Raw genomic sequence first — 26,145 nt, forward strand, 5'->3', positions numbered from 1 at the left:
CCGTACCATTTTCTTGGAAGGGGGGGGTTGGGCCGTACCATTTTCTTGGGGGGGGGGTCGGATCGTACCATTTTTTTGGAATGGGGGTCGGGCCGTACCATTTTCTTGGAGGGGGGGTCAGGCCGTACCATTTTTTTTTGGATGTGGGGGTCAGGCCGTACCATTTTCTTGGAAGGATGGGGGTCGGCCGTACCATTTTTTTGGATGTGGGGGTCAGGCCGTACCATTTTTTTGGATGTGGGGTTCGGGCCGTACCATTTTCTTGGATGTGGGGGTCCGGCCGTACCATTTACTTGGATGTGGGGGTCGGGCCATACCATTTTTTGGAGTGGGGGGTCGGGCCGTACCATTTTCTTGGAAGGGGGGGGTCGGGCCATACCATTTTTTGGAGTGGGGGGTCGGGCCATACCATTTTCTTGGAAGGGGGGGTCAGGCCGTACCATTTTCTTGGAGGGGGTGGGGTTGCGCCGTACCATTTTCTTGGAGGGGGGTCAGGCCGTACCATTTTTTTTGGATGTGGGGGTCGGGCTGTACCATTTTCTTGGAAGGATGGGGGTCGGGCCATACCATTTTTTTTAGATGTGGGGGTCGGGCCGTACCATTTTCTTGGATGTGGGGGTCGGGCCGTACCATTTTCTTGGATGTGGGGGTCGGACCGTACCATTTTCTTGGAAGGGGGTGTCGGGCCATACCATTTTTTGGAGTGGGGGGGTGTCGGGCCGTACCATTTTCTTGGAAGGGGGGGGGGTCAGGCCATACAATTTTTTGGAGTGGGGGGTCGGGCTGTACCATTTTCTTGGGGGGGGTCGTATCGTACCATTTTTTTGGAATGGGGGTCGGGCCGTACCATTTTCTTGGAGGGGGGGGTCAGGCCGTACCATTTTTTTGGATGTGGGGGTCGGGCCGTACCATTTTCTTGGAAGGATGGGGGTCGGCCGTACCATTTTTTTAGATGTGGGGGTCGGGCCGTACCATTTTTTTGGATGTGGGGTTCGGGCCGTACCATTTTCTTGGAGGGGGTGGGGTCGGGCCGTACCCTTTTCTTGGAGGGGGGGGTCAGGCCATGCCATTTTCTTGGGGGGGGGTCAGGCCGTACCATTTTTTTGGAATGGGGGTCGGGCCGTACCATTTTCTTGGGGGGGGTCGGATCGTACCATTTTTTTGGAATGGGGGTCGGGCCATACCATTTTCTTGGAGGGGGGTCAAGAATAAGCTGAAGTCGAAGAAAAATAGGTTGGGTTTCTCATCTCAACATAATGACACGGTCTCATGACAGCTCCTGTAACTTAAGGTCGGATGGAATGGGGGTCGGGCCGTACCATTTTCTTGGAAGGGGGGGTCGGGCCATACCATTTTCTTGGAAGGGGGGGTCGGGCCGTACCATTTTCTTGGGGGGGGTCGGATCGTACTATTTTTTTGGAATGGGGGTCGGGCCGTACCATTTTCTTGGAGGGGGGGTCGGCCCATACCATTTTTTGGAGTGGGGGGTTGGGCCGTACCCTTTTCTTGGAGGGGGGGTCAGGCCATGCCATTTTCTTGGGGGGGGGGGCGGGCCGGACCATTTTTTTGGGAATGGGGGTCGGGCCGTACCATTTTCTTGGGGGGGGTCGGATCGTACCATTTTTTTGGAATGGGGGTCGGGCCGTATCATTTTCTTGGAGGTGGGGGTCGGCCCATACCATTTTTTGGAGTGGGGGGTTGGGCCGTACCATTTTCTTGGAAGGGGGGGTCGGGCCGTATCAATTTCTTGGAGGGGTGGGGTCGGGCCGTACCCTTTTCTTGGAAGGGGGGGTCAGGCCGTGCCATTTTCTTGGGGGGGGGGTCGGGCCGTACCATTTTTTTTGAATGGGGGTCGGGCCGTACCATTTTCTTGGGGGGGTCGGATCGTACCATTTTTTTGGAATGGGGGTCTGGCCGTACCATTTTCTTGGAGGGGGGGGTCAGGCCGTACCATTTTTTTTTGGATGTGGGGGTCAGGCCGTACCATTTTCTTGGAAGGATGGGGGTCGGCCGTACCATTATTTTGGATGTGGGGGTCAGGCCGTACCATTTTTTTTGGATGTGGGGGTCGGGCTGTACCATTTTCTTGGAAGGATGGGGGTCGGGCCATACCATTTTTTTTAGATGTGGGGGTCGGGCCGTACCATTTTCTTGGATGTGGGGGTCGGGCCGTACCATTTTCTTGGATGTGGGGGTCGGACCGTACCATTTTCTTGGAAGGGGGTGTCGGGCCATACCATTTTTTGGAGTGGGGGGGGTCGGGCCGTACCATTTTCTTGGAAGGGGGGGGGGTCAGGCCATACAATTTTTTGGAGTGGGGGGTCGGGCTGTACCATTTTCTTGGGGGGGGTCGTATCGTACCATTTTTTTGGAATGGGGGTCGGGCCGTACCATTTTCTTGGAGGGGGGGGTCAGGCCGTACCATTTTTTTGGATGTGGGGGTCGGGCCGTACCATTTTCTTGGAAGGATGGGGGTCGGCCGTACCATTTTTTTAGATGTAGAGGTCGGGCCGTACCATTTTTTTGGATGTGGGGTTCGGGCCGTACCATTTTCTTGGAGGGGGTGGGGTCGGGCCGTACCCTTTTCTTGGAGGGGGGGGTCAGGCCATGCCATTTTCTTGGGGGGGGGTCAGGCCGTACCATTTTTTTGGAATGGGGGTCGGGCCGTACCATTTTCTTGGGGGGGGTCGGATCGTACCATTTTTTTGGAATGGGGGTCGGGCCATACCATTTTCTTGGAGGGGGCGTCAAGAATAAGCTGAAGTCGAAGAAAAATAGGTTGGGTTTCTCATCTCAACATAATGACACGGTCTCATGACAGCTCCTGTAACTTAAGGTCGGACCATACCATTGTGGCGGATGAGGGGGGGTCGGGCCGTACCATTTTTTGGAGTGGGGGGTCGGGCCGTATCATTTTCTTGAAAGGGGGGGGTCGGGCCGTACCATTCTTTTTAGATGTGGGGGTCGGGCCGTAACATTTTTTTGGATGTGGGGGTCGGGCCGTACCATTTTCTTGGATGTGGGGGTCGGACCGTACCATTTTCTTGGAAGGGGGTGTCGGGCCATACCATTTTTGGAGTGGGGGGGGTCGGGACGTACCATTTTCTTGGAAGGGGGGGGGTCGGGCCGTACCATTTTCTTGGGGGGGGGTCGGATCGTACCATTTTTTTGGAATGGGGGTCGGGCCGTACCATTTTCTTGGAAGGGGGGGTCGGGCCATACCATTTTCTTGGAAGGGGGGTCGGGCCGTACCATTTTCTTGGGGGGGGGTCGGATCGTACCATTTTTTTGGAATGGGGGTCGGGCCGTACCATTTTCTTGGAGGGGGGGTCGGCCCATACCATTTTTTGGAGTGGGGGGTTGGGCCGTACCCTTTTCTTGGAGGGGGGGTCAGGCCATGCCATTTTCTTGGGGGGGGGGGGCGGGCCGGACCATTTTTTTGGGAATGGGGGTCGGGCCGTACCATTTTCTTGGGGGGGGGTCGGATCGTACCATTTTTTTGGAATGGGGGTCGGGCCGTACCATTTTCTTGGAGGTGGGGGTCGGCCCATACCATTTTTTGGAGTGGGGGGTTGGGCCGTACCATTTTCTTGGAAGGGGGGGTCGGGCCGTATCAATTTCTTGGAGGGGTGGGGTCGGGCCGTACCCTTTTCTTGGAAGGGGGGTCAGGCCGTGCCATTTTCTTGGGGGGGGGGTCGGGCCGTACCATTTTTTTTGAATGGGGGTCGGGCCGTACCATTTTCTTGGGGGGGTCGGATCGTACCATTTTTTTGGAATGGGGGTCTGGCCGTACCATTTTCTTGGAGGGGGGGTCAGGCCGTACCATTTTTTTTTGGATGTGGGGGTCAGGCCGTACCATTTTCTTGGAAGGATGGGGGTCGGCCGTACCATTATTTTGGATGTGGGGGTCAGGCCGTACCATTTTCTTGGATGTGGGGGTCCGGCCGTACCATTTTCTTGGATGTGGGGGTCGGGGCGTACCATTTTTTGGAGTGGGGGGTCGGGCCGTACCATTTTCTTGGAAGGGGGGGGTCGGCCGTACCATTTTCTTGGATGTGGGGGTCGGGCCGTACCATTTTTTGGAGTGGGGGGTCGGGCCGTACCATTTTCTTGGAAGGGGGGGTCGGCCGTACCATTTTCTTGGATGTGGGGGTCGGGCCGTACCATTTTTGGAGTGGGGGGTCGGGCCGTACCATTTTCTTGGAAGGGGGGGGGTCGGGCCATACCATTTTTTGGAGTGGGGGGTCGGGCCATACCATTTTCTTGGAGGGGGGGGTCAGGCCGTACCATTTTTTTTTTGGATGTGGGGGTCGGGCCGTACCATTTTCTTGGAAGGATGGGGGTCGGGCCATACCATTTCTTTTAGATGTGGGGGTCGGGCCGTACCATTTTCTTGGATGTGGGGGTCGGGCCGTACCATTTTTTTTAGATGTGGGGGTCGGGCCGTACCATTTTTTTGGATGTGGGGGTCGGGCCGTACCATTTTTTTAGATGTGGAGGTCGGGCCGTACCATTTTCCTGGATGTGGGGGTCGGGCCGTACCATTTTCTTGGAGGGGGGGTGTCAGGCCATACCATTTTCTTGGAGGGGGGTGTCGGCCCGTACCATTTTCTTGGCGGAGGGTGTCGGCCCGTACCATTTTCTTGGAGGAGGGTGTCGGGCCGTACCATTTTCTTTGGGGGGGGTCGGGCCGTACCATTTTTTTGGAGGGGGGGGTCGGGCCGTACCATTTTCTTGGAAGGATGGCGGTCGGGCCGTACCATTTTCTTGGAGGGGGGGGTCGGGCCGTACCATTTTCTTGGAGGAGGGTGTCGGGCCGTACCATTTTCTTGGGGGGGGTCGTTCCGTACCATTTTATTGGATGGGGGGGTCGGACCATACCACTTTAGGGGGACAGGGGTAATAATGATATAGTTTCATGACCCCCTGTAACTAAAGATCGGACCGTACCATTAGCAATTCACTGTCATTCACTTTACTTTCTCCTCCAGACTCACCCTGGCATCAAACCAATACAATTCTAGAGTTGAAATATGATTTGCTCTGCCCACTTTTCAAAATTAAATCTGCAGTCCCCTATTGACCAACTGTGAAAAGTTTGGGGACCCTGGTGTTAATACTGTGAGAATGGCAGCAGGTTAAATTTCCACCAAGTCAATAGGTAAAATCTGATTGACTGTTCACAGCTCTGCCCACTTTAGGGCATCCAACAATCATCATATTTTCATTCAGGCTAACCCCATGACTATGTGATTCAAGTTTGGGGATTGTAGCCTCACAGCTGTAAGATTGGCAGCAGTTTCAATTTCCCCATTAAAGTCAATAGGTAACATTTGATTGACTGTTGTTGGCCCCTCCCACTTTGGGGTCATCCAACAAATGTCGCTGTTTCATTTGGGGTGACCCTATTATTATGTTTTTCAAGTTTGAGGGCTGTAGCTTCAAAGCTGTAAGTGTGGCAGCAGTTTGAATATCTTCCCTGTCAAAGTCAATAGGAAAATTGGGGGGATCGGAGCGGCGCCACAAAAAGACAGGGGTTGTTGGATCACTTAGAAAAGCACAAGCATTCTGCTCCACTATAGGGCGAAGAAGTGTGGCGAGTTTGGGTGTTGTACCCCTAAAACTGTAGGAGGAGTAGCGTTTAGAAAATGGAGGGCGCTAAGAATAAGAAGCGGAAGAAGAAGCGGAAGAAGAAGCCAAAGTCGAAGAACAGTATGGGGCGTATTTATTATGCTGTGTAAAACTAATTCGCCAAAAAAACGGAGTAAAAAGCTGTGTAAAATAAATGGAAAAGATCGCTGTCTGAACGCCGGATATTACGCCATTATTTTCCATAAGTTCCGGTGGAAGAAAAAAACGCGTAAAAAAATTACGCCAATTTTACGCCGTTTTTACACGGCGAAGCCTGGCGATGTGTGGCAAATTTTCCACCGTTTTTTTCCCCAGCATAATAAATATGCCCCTAAGTTGGGGTTTTCAACCCAACATAATTACAGATGCAAGAACATTCCACCAATAAAAATTCTGTTTGATAGTGTGCCATCTATCACTTCACTGTTATTTAACATAGAGGTCACTTTGGCTTTTTGATAAAAACAGGAGGAGAGAGAGAGCATAATTCTATTTGGTGCTTAAAAAATTTAATGTTTTTTCATCAGGCATGGATTTGCAGCAAAGATTCTGCATTTGGCCATCTTTTGTTTATAGATGTTTATTTTGATTGAACTATCTTTTCTTAATGAACCCTCATAAATAGGAATTTCTCGTTTTCTGCGACAAAACCTGAATCGAAAAAATCATAATATTAATAGTAAATGCCCCCTCAAGTGTCAGAAAAGACCCATCTGATACTTAGGAATGCTCCATACCATGTCCTTCACAAACACTTACGAAGCGTTAGACGCGCTAAATATTGCATTAGTCTGTGCGAAGATTAACACCTACTTGGGGCAGGCAGTACTTAAAGAAAATTGGCCCTAGAGTGATGCATCCTCCAGTTTTCAGGGAAATGGTAATTTTCAGAAAAGTTGTTTTACGAACGTAATGGTTAGGTGTGTTAAATCATGTGCTAATATAGCAAGCGCCGAAATATATTGCGCTCAGCGGGAATTAACGCATGCGTGGAAATTAACGCAAGAAAAACGCTCATTGCGACTTTAATAACGTAAAGAACATAGCGTCTAAATTTTTACAACTGTCCTTTTACTGAATCATGCGTTGTCGCAAAAAATAAGAAGCAATAAAATTTTTAACGCATGCTATAAATAGCGCTCGTTTTAACGCACTTTAGTGAATCAACCCCCATGCCTCTACCTACTAACAATCTGGTGTAAGTTTGGCCTGTTGGTAACAAAAATTACAATGGTCCTGTTTATTGGCAACAAATGTTCTATTTTATAAGAAAAGTTGTCTGTCTGTAGCTCTTTAGAGAACCATTTGACTCCTGTTTAGGTCTAAAAAGATTTTAATTCATCCAGGTCATGATATATAGTATCTAGTAGAAATAAGTCTAAAGCTGCTGGGCTTGTTTTTTTTTTAAACTCTCTGCAAGTTTGAGCTTACAGCTAACTGAATAAGTTCATTGGAGCCATTGTGACTGGATGCTGGTTACTGTACTAATCTTAAGGGTATAAATGCTGGGTAATTTTGAGAGATGAAGAAGTCACTTGGATGAGTGGTGAAATGTTTTAAGGAAAACCTAAAAAGTTTAGTTGTTTAAGACTTCTTTCTGCTAGATACTCCTGTTTATCATCCCTGGAACTAAACCCAATTTATTATACATAGTGTATCTGTTGAATGGTTACCACCATGGCTACACAACAGCTTGTTTACTGTATATTAACTATAGTAGCATTTCTGAAGCAAAAAGACAAAAATCTTATGTACTGCAGGTCATTTGGCCATTTGTTTGGTTGTACTGTTGACAATGAAGGTTCTTGTGGGGCACCAAAATGAAAATAAAACTTTAGAAGATTTATTGAGAAAATCCTGTGAGCAAATCCCGTTTTAAAACCTCTTATGGACAAACGTACGGCAAATAAGAGTTATGTTACAATTATGTTTGAACATTAAGTGCACCAGCCTTGTCCAGTTTTAAAAACATGGGCAGGGCAAATCATTCTGCACTGCACAACATTTATAAATCAGCCCCACTGACATATTATACTTGTCAAGGTATTAATAAAATCTGGCATCACAGCATCACCCTGCAGGGCATTTCACAATCTTACTGTGAAAAAAAACATGGGAGGTATCTGGTCCTCTGATCTTTTTCAAGACCACTATCAGTCTACAACGTCTTCTAATGTATTTTTGAAGAGTTATCATGTCTCGCAAGTGCCTTTTCTCCATACAAAACATCAACTTTGTCTTTCCTCATATGTTAATTCTTCCTTTCCCTTTACCAGTTTAGTTATATGCCTCTGCACTACATCAGTTTTATTAATATGCTTTTTAATGACTGGGGTCCAAAACTGCACTGCATTTATGCTAGATATCACTTTATTTGCTTAAGTAGCCACTGGCTGACACTGTCTAGCTTATTATTCACAAAAATCCCTAAATCCTCCTAATTCAAGGAGGCTCCCAACATTGCATGTATCAACACTAAACCCTTGCTTGTCAGTTTGCTACACATTTTTCCAATATAGTCAAATCTCTCTATAATGTGGCAACATCATGCTTAAAACTTGCAGTTTTGCAGTTAGTATCAACAAAATCTTCAAGGTCATTAATAAACAAGTTAAAAAGTAAATGATTAAGGACAGATCCCTGCAGTACTCCACTAACACTGATCTAATCAGAAGATATTCCATTTACCACTTACCATTTATTCTTCATCCAGTTCTCTAAATATTTTGCTCCAGGCTGACATTCCTTAATTTAATCAGTAATCTTCTGTGTGGTACTGTATCAAATGCTTTAGCAAAATCTAAGTAGATCACATCCACTGCCACCCCAGTGTCTAAATTTCTCCTTTTAAATTTGTCTGGCATTATCTGCCATAAAAGTGTGTTGGCACAAACTCAAAGAATTGTATTTTGTAATTCATTCCAGTATTATTTCCATTTATATAAACAGAATCACAATAACTGTTCAAAATCTCTGCTTTTTCCCTGCTCTTATCAACCAATTTTATTTGAGGTCTTCTTTACAGTATTCTGAAAATAATGTATGAGATATATTTTACTCCTTGCTGCAGTGCCCTTATTCTATTTTTTAGCTTTTCTGATTGATTTTTGCACGCACAATGGTACTTTTCTACATCACAAAACTATTAGCTATCCAAGGAAATCTGAATGCCTCAAATGAATGTTTTTTCTAACCCACTTCTTTTCTATCAAACCATAATGGTTTTGCTTTTTCCTTGCTTATGGGGGAATATACTAGCAGGTTTTAAGTAGCATTTTAAAGACATTTCCTCTTCCTTGTGGTTTTCCCGGTTAATAAATTGCCGAGATGCTCTAATACTGACCAAGCTTGCATGTCTGCAATTTAGTTTCTTAGTTAGTCTTATACAGTTGTCTTATCCAGCTTGAAACATAATTTCAAATGAGACCATATTGTATTCACTGTTCCTCCTTGCTGGTGCTGTAGTTAACTTTGGTAACATGAAATAAACTACCTGAAATAAAAAGCTGTCATTTAGCCTTAATCAATTGAAGTTACCCATAAACCAATTTTCCCTATTTATTAAGCCTCTTCCATTTGTTAAAGTAGTTAGTATTTATTTGCCTCATACTGGGTGGTTTGTAGCATACACCAATGATAATTTTTTTAGTAACCCTGTCCACAACCCCTTGGTGCTACCTTTTTAATGTATGGCTTTAAATGTCTTTAAAAAATGACACGTTCCACCACCTTTTTAATTCTTCTAAAAATGGTGTTACCACCAAATTCTCTGCCTAATTATAAATGTTTTTCCTCACCAGGTCCAGTACATGTTATTAACTCTAGCTCTCCCCCATTTTGCTTGACAAACTCTGTGCATCTGCAAGTGAACAGGGTAATTCCAAGTCAATTTTTACAGTAATTTTCAGTAAATACCTATATTTGGGATGGCAAAAGAGTAAGTCTAACAGTGTGGGGACTGGGAGATTCCCACATATATAGATATTATTTAGTGTCAATGTTGGTTGAAATAATTTCCATTTATAGAAGCCTAATCATGACCTGGCCCCTGTTCTTGCTGTGCCAAGTTTTCTGGATACCTGCTACAAAATAGACCAGGACGCCAATAAAACTTGCTACCAACATTCTTAGAAAAAACAAATTTGCCAATATTCTGAAATCGACACTAAGTTTTTTCTTACCGGTATAGTACCATTAGAATAAATAAATAGTGATGAGCAAATCTGTCCCATTTTGCTTCGCTGAAAAATTTGCAAAATGTGAAAAACTTCACAAAACAATGAAAAATTCTCAAAATGCGGGTACTGCACAACTTTTTTTGATGCAGACATGCCTTTTTTCTATTTTTCGTGCCCTTTTTGACGCGACCACAAATGTTTCACTGCAAAATGCAGAAGTTTTGCAAAACAATTCGCCAATATCAAAATCAAATATCATATAAATCAAACTTTATATGCTCCTACATGACCATGCAGTCCCAGTAGGCACCTCCTGCTTTCACCATAAGTGGCTTTGTCGCAATTTTGCATCAGATATGGTCAGATGTTTCCAGCTGTGACTGTATAAAATGATGTACACTTTCATACAGGCAAGAAGACACAGTAATTCTTCTAAAAGAATCTTTTGAGAATAAAAAATATCTATTTTGTATTAACAGTTATGTGCTATTTCCCCTTTCTTAGCATTTTGTTTTTTTCTCTTTTAAGGTATCTAGTAGAATTAAGTCAACTTGATTTTGAGTTTTTTCTTGAAAACGTTTCACCACTCATCCGAGTGGCTTCAACAGTTCAAATGACTGGTAGGGAACATGAACTGAAGAAGCCACTCGGATGAGTGGTGAAAATTTTTCAAGAAAAAAACTCAGAAAAGTCCAGTTGTTTTAGACTTAATTCTACCAGATACTAGGGATGCACCAAACCCAATTTTTTTTGGTTCGGCCGAACTCATATTGAAGGATTCAGCCGTATACCGAACCTAATCTGACTCCTAATTAGCAATTACTTTAAGGCAATTGCATATTACAAAAAGACAAACGCCCAGCAAATACTTTTGGTCTGATTAAAAAAAAACCTTAAAACTATCTATAGTGCATCTTCTTTACAGAAATGTCGCCCACATCTTTTCTTCTTATTGAAAACACATATCATCAAAAATAACAAAACAAAACCTTTCCACAGCTGAAGGTGAAACCTCATTACTGAATCAGAAAGGATGCCCTCCAGTCTTCCAGTCTTCTGGGAAGTTCACAAAGAGATTGTTGTATAGCCTATTAATATATTTATATAAAGTGAACTTGTGTACATTCTTGTGTGCCTTCTTTAATACATACATCACTGATTATTTTATTTTATTTTTTTTAACATAACTCAGTTTCCTTAGGATTAGAAGCCTTTTTTTGCTCTTATCAAATCACCTTGGTTTACCCACAAACATGAATTCAAATGCAATGATACTTGTATTGGTAGTCAGTTCTTCCTCAGGAACACAAATGCACTAGCACACTATTACACTGTTATTTGGACATAAAGTTACTTTAGGGTAATATGACACGTAGCGTATTCTCAGCAAGCAAAAAATGCTTGGTGAGAATATGCCCTTACACTGGAAAAAACTTCTACTTGTGCCTGCACCGGGAAGCATTGAATATGCTCGGGTGCAGGCATGTGTAGCCAAAAAATGCGAGACTTTGCATTTTCAACGGATATTGGCTACATGTGCCTGAGTGTATTCAAGGCTTCCCAGTGCAGACACAAGTAAAACACAATGGCACTTTATAAAAAAGGACAGAGTCGGTTGTATTTTTTGTGGAGGCTCAGGTTCTTTAACGTCTGTAGCATTATGCTGCGGATGTTTTATGAAACCGTTGTGGCGAGTGTCATTTTTACGCCGTGGTCTGTACAGCTATAAAAATGTATAATTCCTCTCTCTCTGTATTTCATACACATATATAATACCCATAAGTGGTTGTTTGTAGGTTGGTATTTATTGTTTTATGAAGGTTTTAAGGTATTTATTATCTGTGTAATATGTTTTAGGAAGGGTTTTTCTTTCTTATTTATTTACTATTTTTTATTTATTAGATAATTGGGAGCACCTGTAACCGAGCATAAACAATTTTCCTTTGGGATTAATAAAGTTTTTTGAATCTTGAATCTTTTGAATCTTAATGGAAGACAGTTTGTGCTGAGCTAATTGCAGGTAACTTAAGTTGCCAACACATGGGCTCAGTAAAAGTTACCTGACTGATTGTAGTGCATTGTAAATTGTAACTTTTGACTCTGATTGTTGTTGTATGTTGTGATATTTGTGCAAGTTGCCTGTGAGTGGACAGTGCGACAGCGGACAGTGTGACAAAAACATATAACAAACGTTGTAAGCAGGGAATCATTTTTGGTATTGTTTTAATAGAAACCTAGTAGTAAGACTGCAAAGGGGAGGTGTATAATTTAATTAGGTAAAGCACAAGGGTTAGGTTAGGGCTAGGTAATAAGTGTTTGGGGAAGAGGGGTTACAAAAGAAAAGGAAGAGAGGGAATAAAAAACAGTAATAGCAAGAAAATGCACAGACGTCTCTAATAGCCCAAGGCATCCATAGTTCTTTAGCAGGAAAGACCTGATGCCTCCAAATATGCCCCAGTAGCTCTCCATCTTTTTATCTGCTGATTCACTGCACATTCTCTGTGCTGCTGTCAGTTACTGAGCTTAGGGACCAATGCATAATATACTGTATATATAGTATATAAATGCATGTATGTATGGATGTATAACTTTATTTATAAAGCGCTACAAGGATATGCAGCACTGCACACTCTTACAATATACACAATTACACAGAGGGACACATGTTATAATAAATGTCACAATATAAGATGGATTTAATGAATACAGATAATTACTACATGGCAGCTCAGAAACCAGTGCAATTAGCATCAGAAATGAATAATCAGGCCTGTACTATCAGTTTATATGACAGGCCAACCTAACTGATGATTTGCTATGACTCCTAAAGTTAGCTTCTCAACAGCTGGTGCAGTAAACACAGTAGTCATATTCATTTTTAGGGTTTAGTTCTCCTAAAGCAGAAAAAAACTGTTGTCAAGTGAATGGGGGAAGACAAGAAAGGAAAACAGAATGAAACTGGAACAGGAAATGCAGAAGAGAAAAGGGGCAGGGATTCCAAAACGCAGGGGTGCACAAAAGTGGATAAGGGGAATGGGGGTTATAGAGAATAGAATGTAATGGTGAAAAGTAAAACAATAAAAATGGGTGAAAATGAAGGGGGAAGCATAGATGGAAGGGAAGTATGGGATTACAATAAAAAAATGAAGGAAGGTGAGAGTAAAAAAAAATTGCATTTGGGATTAAGACACTGGTTTCTGTTACAAAAATAAAATTAAACAAAAGTTAATAATGTCTGAGAACCGACGGCACAAACTATTGTGTTACACATAATTTTATTTGTCATATTTTCTGGTGAAACAATATATAGCCCAGGGTTTTAATTACTATCAAGTGCCATGCAATTGAAGTTTTAATAAGAAAATGAGTACTCAAAAGACATTAAAACACAAAATTATCTGACGTAGTGCCACTAATGAACAATATCTTCTCATGGTGTGCGCTATACAGCACTTTGATATAAAGAAACTTTAGATGCATTAATTAGTAAAAATATTATATTACTGCTTGCAGAGATTTCTTCTTGGCTTAAATAGATTTAGTCCTAATGTTGTAGAATGTTTTAACATATGAATTTGTTTTAATGATTTCATTATGCATAATTTAAAATAGGAGTTATTACAAAAATGTATTCTGTGTGCATTGTATGTGCTTTTATTCTATTAACATCATCAATAATCATTTCAAACCATCTATATTACTATGCCAACTGAAAGCTGCAAGGATGTCAAACTGTAACCCCTCACTTAGAATATCTTGGCTCAGCTACAAGCTTTTTTACAGAATTGGGCTGCACTTAATTGATGATAGTGCAGCTATTTTTGAGAGGGGACGGCTTAAAAAGTCAAAGGAGATTTAAACTATACATGGGGGTGAGCTAGGAAATATCGGCACAGATTACATAAGAACCCAGGCATTAACAGAGCTGTCAACTTTTGAGAGTTATAAACCGGGGGAATGGGATGCAAATGTTGGGGGTGTGGCCTGATCATCATATCTGTGCATACAACAGTCCAGTGCCTTAGAACAGTTTCTACACATGTGCAGGAAGCCCTTCGCAAGTACTGCGCATGCACGTGATAGGATTTTTAGTGAATTTGTCAAGAGACCAGAGAAGGGACACCTAAATCAGGCAACCCCCATGATTATAAGGGGAGTTGACAGCTCTGCATTATTATTAGTCCACATTATAATAAGGTACATTTTTTTTTTTTTTTTACAAAGCACAGGTCGTGCAAAATTATTGTATTTGGTTTTTTTTTACGACGTATTGAGTAAGAAGTTACACAGTAGTGTTGCAGTAGATCTGGTCTACTTGAATTTAGCTAATGTTTTTGAAAAAATGCAGTGTTTACATTACAGTATCCTAGCTGTCTGTAAACATGGCAGTTGTGTCTCTACTTCTCAGGCCATATACTACTTCAAGTAATACCAAGATCTGTTGTGTTAGCTTTGTTATCTCTCATCTTTACATTAAATGCAATGAAGTGCTGGATTCATTGTTATCTGAAACCCTTACAGCATGGAATACAGAAATAAAAAAAAGAGGATTGTATATTTGTATGTTTAACTTTTTTTGAATTCCAATATAAGGCTATGGCCACATGGTGGCCTGAAAGCTCAGAACCAGGCACAATGCACTAAGATGGCTGCCTACATGAGAATATTACTAAAAACTAAAAAAAACATACTTTTGTTGGTTCAAGAATAAAATTTTAAATGGTAGAGTGAATCATTTGCTATGTAAACAGTGTGATTTAGAAATAAAAAGTATACCATAAAAATCACAACAGAATCCCTTTAATAAATGTGTTTTTCAACTTAAGCTACTATGCAAATATGTAACAGCAATCTATCATTTCTACAGCAGCATCTTTCCAATTCTGGGTTGTGTTCCTTTAATAAAGTTCCAATTTTTTCCTAAATACAAACATTAAACTCTTGTAGACTTTTGTATGCTACATTATAATAAAGATATGTTCAACCTCTGACTGTTCTGGATACTGTTGCTTTGTACAGCAATATTAATTAAACCACCCCATAACCCGTATTAAACAGAGAAAGAGTGAGAGAGAGAGAGATCAGGCTGTTGCTTGGAAACTCAAAGCACTAATGCTTTTTGTTCACACATACTAAAGGACTAGGACTTGGGCGTTCCCGTGTAAAATAATAAGATGTCTTTCTTTGCGGTATATTTGCTAGGTGTGTATTCAAGTGCAGTGTTTCTTGTCACTTGCTGCCAGCATATGTATCAGATCTGACAGTAAGCAGGCAAGCAATTTATTTTATAACTGTGGAATCAATTTATTCTTTGTCATAGGAAGTCAATTCTATAGTATCACCACTGGAAAATTTCCCCAGTTACTAAGATGGCTCGGAATAGCAGTGCAAACCCAGGTCATAAGTCTGGGACACTGCATCTTAATGTGCTTCATGCTTCCAAGCATTACATCAGCCAGGATACTCACCCTCCTGAAACGCAAATGGCTTAGTCATCATAATGTAAATGTAATTTTGTAGAGTGTACATAAGTCATTTGAAGTGTGCTTTTCTAAAAGCTTTTTACATTTTTTTTTTATTTCCACAGAAATATTTGATTGAGCACACAGAAAGAAAAGTAATTCTCAACTCTATTGAAAACTTTTCTTTTCCTGACTCTACACACCCACCCACTACTAAGCATTTCTTTTAAAATCAGCACTCTAAAAGAGAAGGCCACAGGTTTATTACAAAGTAAAAGAAAATGTTTACATAAATAAATATAACTGTGTAGAGTTAAATATAATTTTAAAATATAACTTTTAACATAACAGTAACTTAACCATTTCCTAGGAATATGTGCAAGCATAACAACACACACCAAGGGTCTATCTGTAGTGCCAGCTCCCTCAATAATTGTCTTAAATAGGCATGTGATAGCAGACATCCTAATCTCAACCATCTTCCAGAATCCAAATCACAGAGTTCTAATAAATAATTCCCACCGGTTGTCCTCTTTCCATCCAGTCCTAGCCCCCTTTTCCAGCTACCTAAAAGAAAGAGGTAGACACTACTGCTCATGCCTACTCAAACCTCCATAATACATTGTACTTGATACTTACATTAGTTACATCTCCCCACAGCAATAGGCAAGCTTGATGCATACATCTGGTATGCCTTCACTCAAATCTCCAGCATTCTCTCTGTAGCTCAAAACCAACATTGGTGCCACAAATACTGTTTTTTAAAATGAGCTTACATTTAAACCACTATGATAGGGGACATAAATACAAAACTGATGCATGTTTCACCTCCTGCTGAAGGATTGGCTAGTTACTGCAGATGTCTAAGAGAGGTTAGATGAATCATGAACTAGATGGACAACTGTCTACACAACAGGTGAGATTGAACTTTATTGGGCGCCTTTACAATACAAGGTATGTGAACTTGTTCCTAAGGGAATGTTCACTCAAAATAGCACTTTACATCCACCCTCACAAAGAAGTCTGCTTGTTAAATTCAGTCCTCTTTTTAAATAGACATTGGATACCTGCAGTACTCATTTTAATTAAATGAATCTATCCCATGCATACATACTGACTGATAAGCAATTTTTATTTGTGCATAACCCCTGCTATATTGGATGAACTAGGTTTTTTTTTGTAGGTTTTTATATTTGTATATCTATTCTACTAACAACATGCATTAGGCTAGCCAGCCAAGTAAATCAGGTAGAATGTGAGAAAATTCTTTATATATCATGCAAATTCAAATATAGTTTTCTGCACATGGCTGTATTTACTGGTTTATGTGAGTGTGGATACAGTTGTCCAATTATGGAAATACCTGCTTTATAATTATATTGTATCTAGATGGATGTTGTTTTATTAATATAGTTACTATTTCTTAAACATCAACATTAATAGCCTCGGTTAACTGTAAAATAAAGAATAAAAATCCAGAATAAATAAAACATGGGGCAGACAAAGACATGAATATCTGGACCCTACGTCACTTTTAATAAACCACTGTTTTTTTTATCAGTACTGTACCATCTCCTATCTGCATGTGCATGATTTACATGAAGTGCCACAGTGGTTAAAGAAAATTGCTTTTGTAAAAGTTCTGGAATGGGAGAAAGCACTGAAGCCAACTTTACACTGCATTTTAGGCCATTATTTGACACATTTCAAATAATGCCAGCTTTTGGTCCAGCATACTTTGGTGTTAAAAGCTATTCTGGAATTTTATCTGTACCACTTTATTCAACCACAACAGTTGTTGGAATGTTACTGTTCAATTCTTCATTGCAAAGTTTTATTTAATTTTTATTGTGTAAAATAGTCGCACCTTGCCAGCTGCATTGTACAAGCTGTATTTACTTGGTATGCATTTTGTGCACCCAAATGGGTATCGTATTTATTACAGTGAGAAGTGATTTACTCCATACAAGGGTAAAGTGTGTCTTAATGGAATTTTGACAGTTGACTGTCCCCTAAGAACACAGGACAGTTGGTCACAAAATAGATGAATAAGTATAAAAACAATGTCAGCAATGTCTGTCACCACATTTCAACCCAGTTTACAAAATATCAAAGATCCCTGAAGTCTTTGCACCATTTTTGTCCAAAAACTGCATTATTGGTGTTATAAAGAGTGCATGCAATATTACTTGACCATAGTATGCGTCACTGTGAAGCTAATCAGCTTTTGCTATTGTAAATAAATTATTGATTATTTAATGTCATTTGGTGCAGTTAATTAGTATGTCCATTAAATTCTCAATTCTGGATTTAGGTCCTTTTGATTAGGTTCTTAATCTGGCCCTGCTAATTATTCAGTGAGGATTCTTGTAACAGCTGCCAAAACATTAGAAAAGTGGGCCTAATTAACTTCTTCACACATGACAGTAAGTAAAATAGATGCATGAGTTAACTAAACTGATATCATTCTATGCGAAAACATGTGTTTAGTACAACTTTCAATACTAATATAAACCAACATGATCAATTTTTACAAGAAAGCCTCCGTCAGTTGTACAGGGAAATTGGTAGAGAAGCTTAAGGGGGAGACAATGGTCTCCAAATAATGAGCCTCCTCCTTGTCTCTACTAAATGTATATTGGAGATAGTAGTTAAGAAGGTTCATCGTGGCATTCTCACAATTGCTCTGTAGAATCAAGCAAAAGTGTAAAATGCAACTAATACTCATTTGCAAAATTCAGACCAAAAAACCAAAACAATTGTAGGGAGGTAGTGCTGGGTCCCTGCACTTACCCCCCTCCTGCTGCTGTTCCCTGTAGGGGAGCTGGAGACTTTGTGCTGTGAGCTGCTGCCTAGCAACAAGGTGAACAGCAAGCTCAGGGCTGCCGGAAGTTGCAAAGCAGCCTGGGAGAGGAAGCCAGAGGGAGGAGACAGAAAGTCCCAGAGCTCCAGAAGCTGCACGTGGGCTCAGAGAGAGGAGCAGCACAAGAAGAAGCTGGCCTTTGGAACAGGCTGGTACAGGGAAGGCAGATCCTGTACCTGGAGAGACAGAGATCCTGTGAGGAGTCCTGACTGGAGGAACAAACACCTGCAGGGGAATCCCATCTGAGTACCTAAAGGGGCTAGTAGTCGCACTGCATGGCTGTAAGTGCTGGACTCGCCTGAAGATTCTGTGTAAATCACCCAAAGAGATCCCTGGAGTGAGTATCATTAAAGTGAAACTAATAAAGGAGCGCTTGAAGATTTAAAGTATATAAACTTTCCTTTGGACTGAGCTAAAGGACTGTACATAGTTAGTGAGATAGCTTGCGCTGGCAAAGCTAGTTAGTAAGGCCCTTATTGCCACTTTGATAGGAGTGTTATATGTATTAGTTTCCCCTTTATTTCAGATAAAAGTTATTTCGTTTATCAAGTACTGTGTGTGCATTATTATTGTTCCTAGTGGGGCCACCCGTAGGTGCACTCCCGGATCCCACTAGGTGGAGGCACTGCGCTAATAAGTACCAGGTACCCAGTCTCTCCCAATACCACTGCGGAGTGATTCAGGTTTGTCCCGTGCCATCAGGTAAGCGCCACACTTGGAGTGTAACACTGTCAAAAGTGCCAGAAGCGGTGAGGATAGGGTTACACAATTGTTTTAATTAAAGGGATACTGATACAAAAACTAAAGCTAAACCAGTTCAACCACAACATAAGCATACTCAAGCTGTATACCCTTAAAATACACCTATCATGCAGGAATGGTTTCCTTTACCACTGAAAGAGCAGGCTAATAAAATTAATAAAGAGAACCCCCCTCTTGAGTGCAACTCTGTTTACGCCTGGAACTAGCTCCTGTTATGGGCAGTCATGTCGGGGCACACAAATGCTCACACTGAAAGAGTGCTCCAGCTCACATATTATGTGCAAATGAGTTACATAAGATTGGCTGGAGAGTCCCCTGATCCTATACTGTCCAAGAACAGAGATTTGTTAATATTGCTTGACTGGGGGCTGTGCAATCCTCCTATACTATGAAGTATAAATGAAAATGGTATTCCAGCTTATGGTATATTGGATCTCATTCAGCCTAGCATGATTGACAGATGTGGCCACAGACTAGGAAGCTAAGCATGGAAGAGTGTCAGAACTCTTTGGAAACGATAAGATGAGCTGTAGAACATTTAAACGATTTTTAAATGAACAGCCGTTTTTTGTTTGTTTTTTAGTGGTACTAGCATGATATATGTCATTAAGATGAACACATTCTAATCAGTTTAAAAGAATACCTTAAGTGCATTTTTATAACTAGTCCTATTTGGTTGAGCTCATATTGATCACCACTGATTATTACCCCCATTGTCAGATTTAAAACCTTGCAAAAATTGCAAATAGAGCAAACATATAAACTCTTAATATTATCAGATGTAACTGACTATGCCAGTTAGGCTCACCTTTAGACAAAAAGAAATCTGACACTGTATGTTCTACAATACACTTAAGCACATAGTTATTTCCTGAAGAAAAGTCAATCCTTTCTATCGATAAAATATTTCCAGGAACTAGCACTATGACCATTTAGATGCAATTAGCATTCTACTCCATATACATAAACATTTATCTATGTGGTTAAGAGTCCTTCCATACATTTGTATCCTCTGCTTCAGAGGGCATGGCCAGGTCTTTAATCTAATTGCATCCCTGACATCATTATCATAAATCAATATTCTATTAATAACTCTCCAACCCTCCCTCAGCACACTTTTAGAGTTTAGCCTGTGTTACATGCACTTTATCTGAATCTTTGTACTTGTTTTTTAATATTCTTAAAAACATTTTCTACTGAAAACATTTTTATATTAATATTTTACTCTATAATGTAAACAAAGAGGTTCAGTCAGAAATTGGCCCCTCCCACATAGCAACTTTATTGGACCGCAATAAGTGACTGAATTGAATGCATCCAGAATTTGAACCTTGATATAAATTAAGAGGAAGGCACCAAAATGAGCAGAATTTGTAGGATATTTCATGCTATGAACATAAGTCTTGTGACAGCAGTCTCTATCATTACAGTTATGGGGGTTATCCTTTTACTACCTTTAACTATTGCCTAAATAATGCTGCTTCACTTTTTATCTTGCCTTTTTTTTTAATTCGTTTTTCTTAGAGACTTATTAATGTACAGTGGCTGGAGGATTTTATCTGATGAACAGGGGAGTTGGCTTCTGTTACAATCATATTGGCCATTAGAGCAGATAAATGCTATTTGTCCCTCAACATGTATGCTGTGAAACATGCTGGGCTAGATGATATTCTAACAGTCTGTATATTCCCTTCAATTACTTGATAAATATATTCCTCAGTGCCATTTGCTGGTGCCATAGCTTTTGGTTAGAATGATTAGAATTTGGTATTATTAGAATGATGCACTAAAATTAAAATTGGCTAATTCACTAATGATTAATATTTTTAACTCATACATTATGCTTCGAAAAGTTTTTTCCAAAAAATAAGTATTGAGGAATTACTCACTGATAATGTAAAAAAGAAAAATGAGCTCAAGAACCTCTATTCAGGGTGCCTACTAGGATCTCCTATTCCATTACACTTAAATCACACAAAAGCCAAACAATTGGGATACTACCAAAATTGTGAACCAAAATGGAATGTGGAAAGACAGACAGGGTTGCCACCTCACCCCTTTAATACCAACCGCATATTGATTCCACATACATGGCTAGAGTAGTCGGCAATTAATTTAGATGCATGCTGCATGGCTGCACATAATTCAGTCCAACAATGCTTTTATGAACTTGTATTGAAGTACTTTATACCCAGACAAATTTGAAGTTGTAAAGAATAAAAATTAATTAAAAATGATTATATTTACATGTATGGATATTGTCCAGAGTCCTTAAATATGGAGGATACATTGCATATAAAATTACATAGGCTATTTATTTGCCTTTAGATTACATTTAATAACAGTACATTTCTAGCAATGTGTGAATTTGTTCCATTTCCCTGAAAATTTCACAAAACGGCGACACAACTTGTAAAACACATTGGAGTCAATGGGCGTTTTTTGTGGCTACTTTTCCAAGCCATGCAGCCTCTTTTTTTTAACAATACATTGGAGTTTATGGAAAACTTTTGCAGGGAAACCTGCCAAAAAAAATTCGCCAATCGCTAAACATTAAAATTACACATTGTAAAAGCAATTCCAGAAACGATATTTTATAAACACATTACAAAGCCTCCTTCTCTAATTTGGATTTAAAACAGTTTTCGGGACCACAGGGATAATATAGGTGTCTTTCTCTTAATATTGGTTATAACAGGTACAAATATCTAAGAATTCATGAAGAAAACACTTACCACAAGAGCTTTGGAGCGGTTCCTCAGTAGTTTTTCAATGTTTGTCGCTGCACTTTGCACAAGCTGCCGTGCATTATTGGCTTCAACTGTATACAAATGTCGGTTTTTCAAATAAATCTAAATAAAGAAATAAAACAAATGAGCTACTTTGGCGTGTAATTTCTATCTAAACATATTACATACTATGTTAAATTAACTTTACAAAATTCCTAGTTAAAGGATTTATTAATATTAAAGATGAAAATTAAGTTAGTGTACTTTAAGTAGAATCAAATTTACCTTATTTATAAAAAAAAGAAAAAAAAAACAAAATTAAACCCGCTGTAGTCAATGAATTGGAAAGAACAATAAATCCTCCACTATCTTCATTTCCATGATGGATTTAGGCTGCAATCTAAAAAAAAGCCGACTGACACAAATTCTATATACATTTTTCTATACTAAATTATAGCAAAATGTTCTTATCCAATGATTCAAGTTGATGAGATATTTATTCAATCAATTGCTTGCCATTTAAAAAAATAAGCCATGTCACATATTTTTCTCATCAAACTGAATTTGGCCCTTCTATAAAAAAAACAAAATAAAAGTACACCAGAGGGTATATTTATCATACTGTGTAAAAAGTGGAATAAACTTCACCGGTGATGTTGCTCATAGCAGCCAATAAGATGCTTTGCTTTGATTTTCTAACTGTTGAAATCTAATTGCTGATTGGTTGCCCTGGGCAACATCACCAGTAATGCTTCACTCCATCCACTTTTTACACAGCATGATAAATATAACCCCTAAGGTCTAGTTTTGAAAATAGGTGGTAACTGTACTAGTGCAGTCACCACTAGCAATTTGTTTTGAATAGTTTACTACAAATTAGTAAATGAAAGCATAGAACTGGCTGCTATAGGGAGATGTACTTGTCTAATTCAGTTAATCAGGCCTCTTAAATGTAAAGGGTAAGCTGCAAAGCGCAATATAGAAGGGCAGAGCCATATTTTTTTGCCTACAGTGCACCTTTTCCCAACAATTTCCAGCCTGCCACTGTCAGACTTGAATCTCTAGTGAAACAAAGTTGACTGAAAAAGGCTATACTGGGATACATGTAGATGGGGCCTGCAGGTTGTACCTAAGGCAGCCCTTTGGAGCTCCTGTGATTTCAACATGCATCTGGAGGCATGTACTAAATATTTGCATTAATTACAAGGCTCCCATGAACTGTACACTGTAGCTTTTACTAAATGTGCCAGCAAAGGTATAATGCAAAGTGTGTTAAATATGTCAACAGAGGTGCAACAGGTGGAAGATACAGGGGGCACGTTTCACTGTGCATAATGTAGGTACAAGTACTAACTTTCCACTTTTTGTGGAAAATGTGCATAGTATATACACCCACCAAATGTAACAATTTGTTTTTGATACTTCTAAAAAATTGTTCTGTTTAGTAATACACATGTGTTTCTATGTACCACTGTTTTTGTATTATTGCCTATTTAGTATAAATAATGATTGAAGTGACTGGGAATCTTTCCATTACAAGGCAAGACATTCTAATGCTTGTGACTGTGATGATTGTGCCACTCTGGATAAAATTCCATGAGAGTAATTGGAATTGAGCATATTGCTTGCTGTATGCCAGCACCTTCTTGTAATTCTTGTCACCATGTTAGTAACACCAGCTGTCAGTTATATAGATAAGGAGAATATTTTTATCTTTGATTTTAAAAGTAAAGGAAGTAATATCCCAGCTCCAAATAGGCATGAAAAAATGTTTGGTTTCACACTCCAAATATCTTAAAATACTAAAGTTAAAGGGTCGTATTCCTAGTAATTCTTTATAGTTAATGTACTCCTTTTAATAGAGGTCAGCAAATTGCCATATGTATAAAACACTGATTTATTTGACTTTAATTGTAATGGATGCAATAGTTAACATGTGACTTAGCAGTATAATACTAATGTGTGCGGCAGTACAGACCAACACAAAATCGGTCTGTATACCCTGTTGCTGATTATTTGTTAACCAAAATATACTATACCATTTAATAGATAATGTCAGATTTTTTCTATCCCCAGGCAGGCTGGAACAAGTTAGAACAAGAGACAGAAGAATAGCAGCAACCTTGCAGTAGTGCGCCTATTTGAGGAGCATCCAATTTTATTAAACTTTATAACTGACTTTCTTACTGTAATATTCCTTTAACTCTGCCAACATATAGTTGTCCTGATGAGATATTGCACATAAATAAAGTTGGGAAAAACAGAAGCTTGGCCTTACTTTTTATGCCTTGTATGTTATGGAGTATAATTGAAGGGGTTTGTTTCTGGTAGGGATTGGGAAGGGTTAAAAGCGAAAAATTCCCCCCCTAAAATGTAACCCTTTCCAAATGCTACTTAGCATATGCTATTTAGGATTTGGCTCAGCCGGGGCAGTGGATTCGGCTGAAACCGTATCCATAAAAAAAAAAGGCTGGATTTGTGCCGAATCCGGAACCGAATCCGGGATTCAGTGCATCCCTAGTTTCAGGTATATCAGTTATAGTCCAGATGTACCTTTATAGTTTAGGTTTAAAGAATCTTTTAGCTGGACTTCACAATAATGTAATACATTTCAGAAAAACCTGAAACCGGAAGATTAAAAAGGAGCCTAAGGGGCTGATTTACTAACCCACGAATCCGACCCGAATTGGAAAAGTTCCGACTTGAAAACGAACATTTTGCGACTTTTTCGTATGTTTTGCAATTTTTTCGGATTCTGTACGAATTTTTCGTTACCAATACGATTTTTGCGTAAAAACGCGAGTTTTTCGTATCCATTACGAAAGTTGCGTAAAAAGTTGCGCATTTTTCGTAGCGTTAAAACTTACGCGAAAAGTTGCGCATTTTTCGTAGCGTTAAAACTTAACGCTACGAAAAATGCGCAACTTTTCGCGTAAGTTTTAACGCTACGCAAAATGCGCAACTTTTTACGCAACTTTCGTAATGGATAGGAAAACTCGCGTTTTTACGCAAAAATCGTATTGGTAACGAAAAATTCGTAAAGAATCCGAAAAAATCGCAAAACATACGAAAAAATCGCAAAGTACCGATCATTACGAAAAAAATGCAATCGGACTCCATTCGACCCGTTCGTGGGTAAGTAAATCAGCCCCTAAATGTCACATACCAGGTCAAAGAAAAACATAGACAGAAGTCAAGCTTCAGCATCCCATGTTTCTTCCTACCATAGCTCAGTGGGTGCTTATAAACACTGGGCAAATTTGCACCTGAGCAACCAAACTCATGTATAAAAATTAGCCACATGCATTAATACTTTTGGCAAACTGTCTTATTTTAAACAAAAGTCTGGTAAAAAAAAAAAAAAATCTTATGAGGGTTTGGAGGTCATCCTTGATTTTTTTTTTTTACTTTCAAAAGGGAAGTTATGAGACAGTTAACATATCAGGACACCTTTTTACTTTTGGAGTGGTTTTTGAATGGTTTGGATAAGCTTGTGCGAAATAAGTATGAAGAACGGTTGATTGGTCAAGACAAATACAGTTTTTTACGCTTTAGAAGTCCTGTTATTCCTGTTTTTCATGTCCTACCACATGTATGCAAATATTTGGAAAATATAGGTGCACTCACTCAAGGCCTCTTTCTATATATAGACAGATTGTTGGCACATATGGTGGAAAAAATTCTCCTTTTTTGAGGGATATCATTATGCATTTTAATAAACCTGTGGATATCAAGTGAAAACTGGAATAAACGGCCAAGTCAGAGAGATTGATCTAGTATACGCCATAGTAGGGAACAGTCAAAAGAGAGGTACTGAACTAAATATTTTGCACCAATGATATCCTTCTTGTCATTAGTAGTATGCACTAGGTGGGGGCATGATCCACATGAGTAGCACAGAGTGCTCCTGCTGCAGCTGCTTAATACTATTTTCCTTTTTTAACACTGATCAGATCATCTAAAGATAATCTGCTGCATACTGTACAGTTTCCATTCTAAAATGTTATTTGACCAATGACTCTATCAGGCTGTAAATGCAGTTTTGTTACCAGGGTGTCCAGATCACATTTTTCAGAAAACTACCAAAATACTATACTGGCACTAAAATATATGGTATATTATTGCCAGCTTTTCAAATATTCAAAGTTAAATGTTTGCGATTTTATTATGAATTTGGTTATACGTGTATACTGTAATAAAATCCATGGTGTAACAAGCCTTGAGGCTTCCTTCTCCCAAATACTCATTATAATATGTATTAAAAGTAATGAAACAACCACCTCTCTAAGGGATTCACATGAATATGGAAATGTATTCCAGTGTAAGGCACATTGTGGGAATATTTAATATGTAAAATGTAAAGTTTTCTTCATTATTTATCAAAACAGTGTCAGTTACACTAGTTGGTAAATAGTGGCAGATTTACCCATAGGTCTGCAAATATTATAAGACATTGCTGTTTTATGGCATTTCTGTATGACTTCAGAAAAACACACATAATTACATACACAAATAAACCA

At 39.9% G+C, this 26,145-nt stretch overlaps 1 protein-coding gene across 1 annotated transcript in view; it reads right to left on the reverse strand.

Annotated features, from left to right (window-relative positions):
• The window catches only part of cacna2d1 (calcium channel, voltage-dependent, alpha 2/delta subunit 1), a 309,871-nt gene that overhangs the window by 227,702 nt on the left and 56,024 nt on the right, over window positions 1–26,145 (reverse strand). The window contains 1 exon segment of the mRNA NM_001097269.1: window positions 21,632–21,748. Coding sequence (NP_001090738.1) covers window positions 21,632–21,748 — 117 coding nt within the window.

Source organism: Xenopus tropicalis, chromosome 3, assembly GCF_000004195.4.
Source record: "Xenopus tropicalis strain Nigerian chromosome 3, UCB_Xtro_10.0, whole genome shotgun sequence".
Taxonomy (NCBI): Eukaryota; Metazoa; Chordata; class Amphibia; order Anura; family Pipidae; genus Xenopus; species Xenopus tropicalis.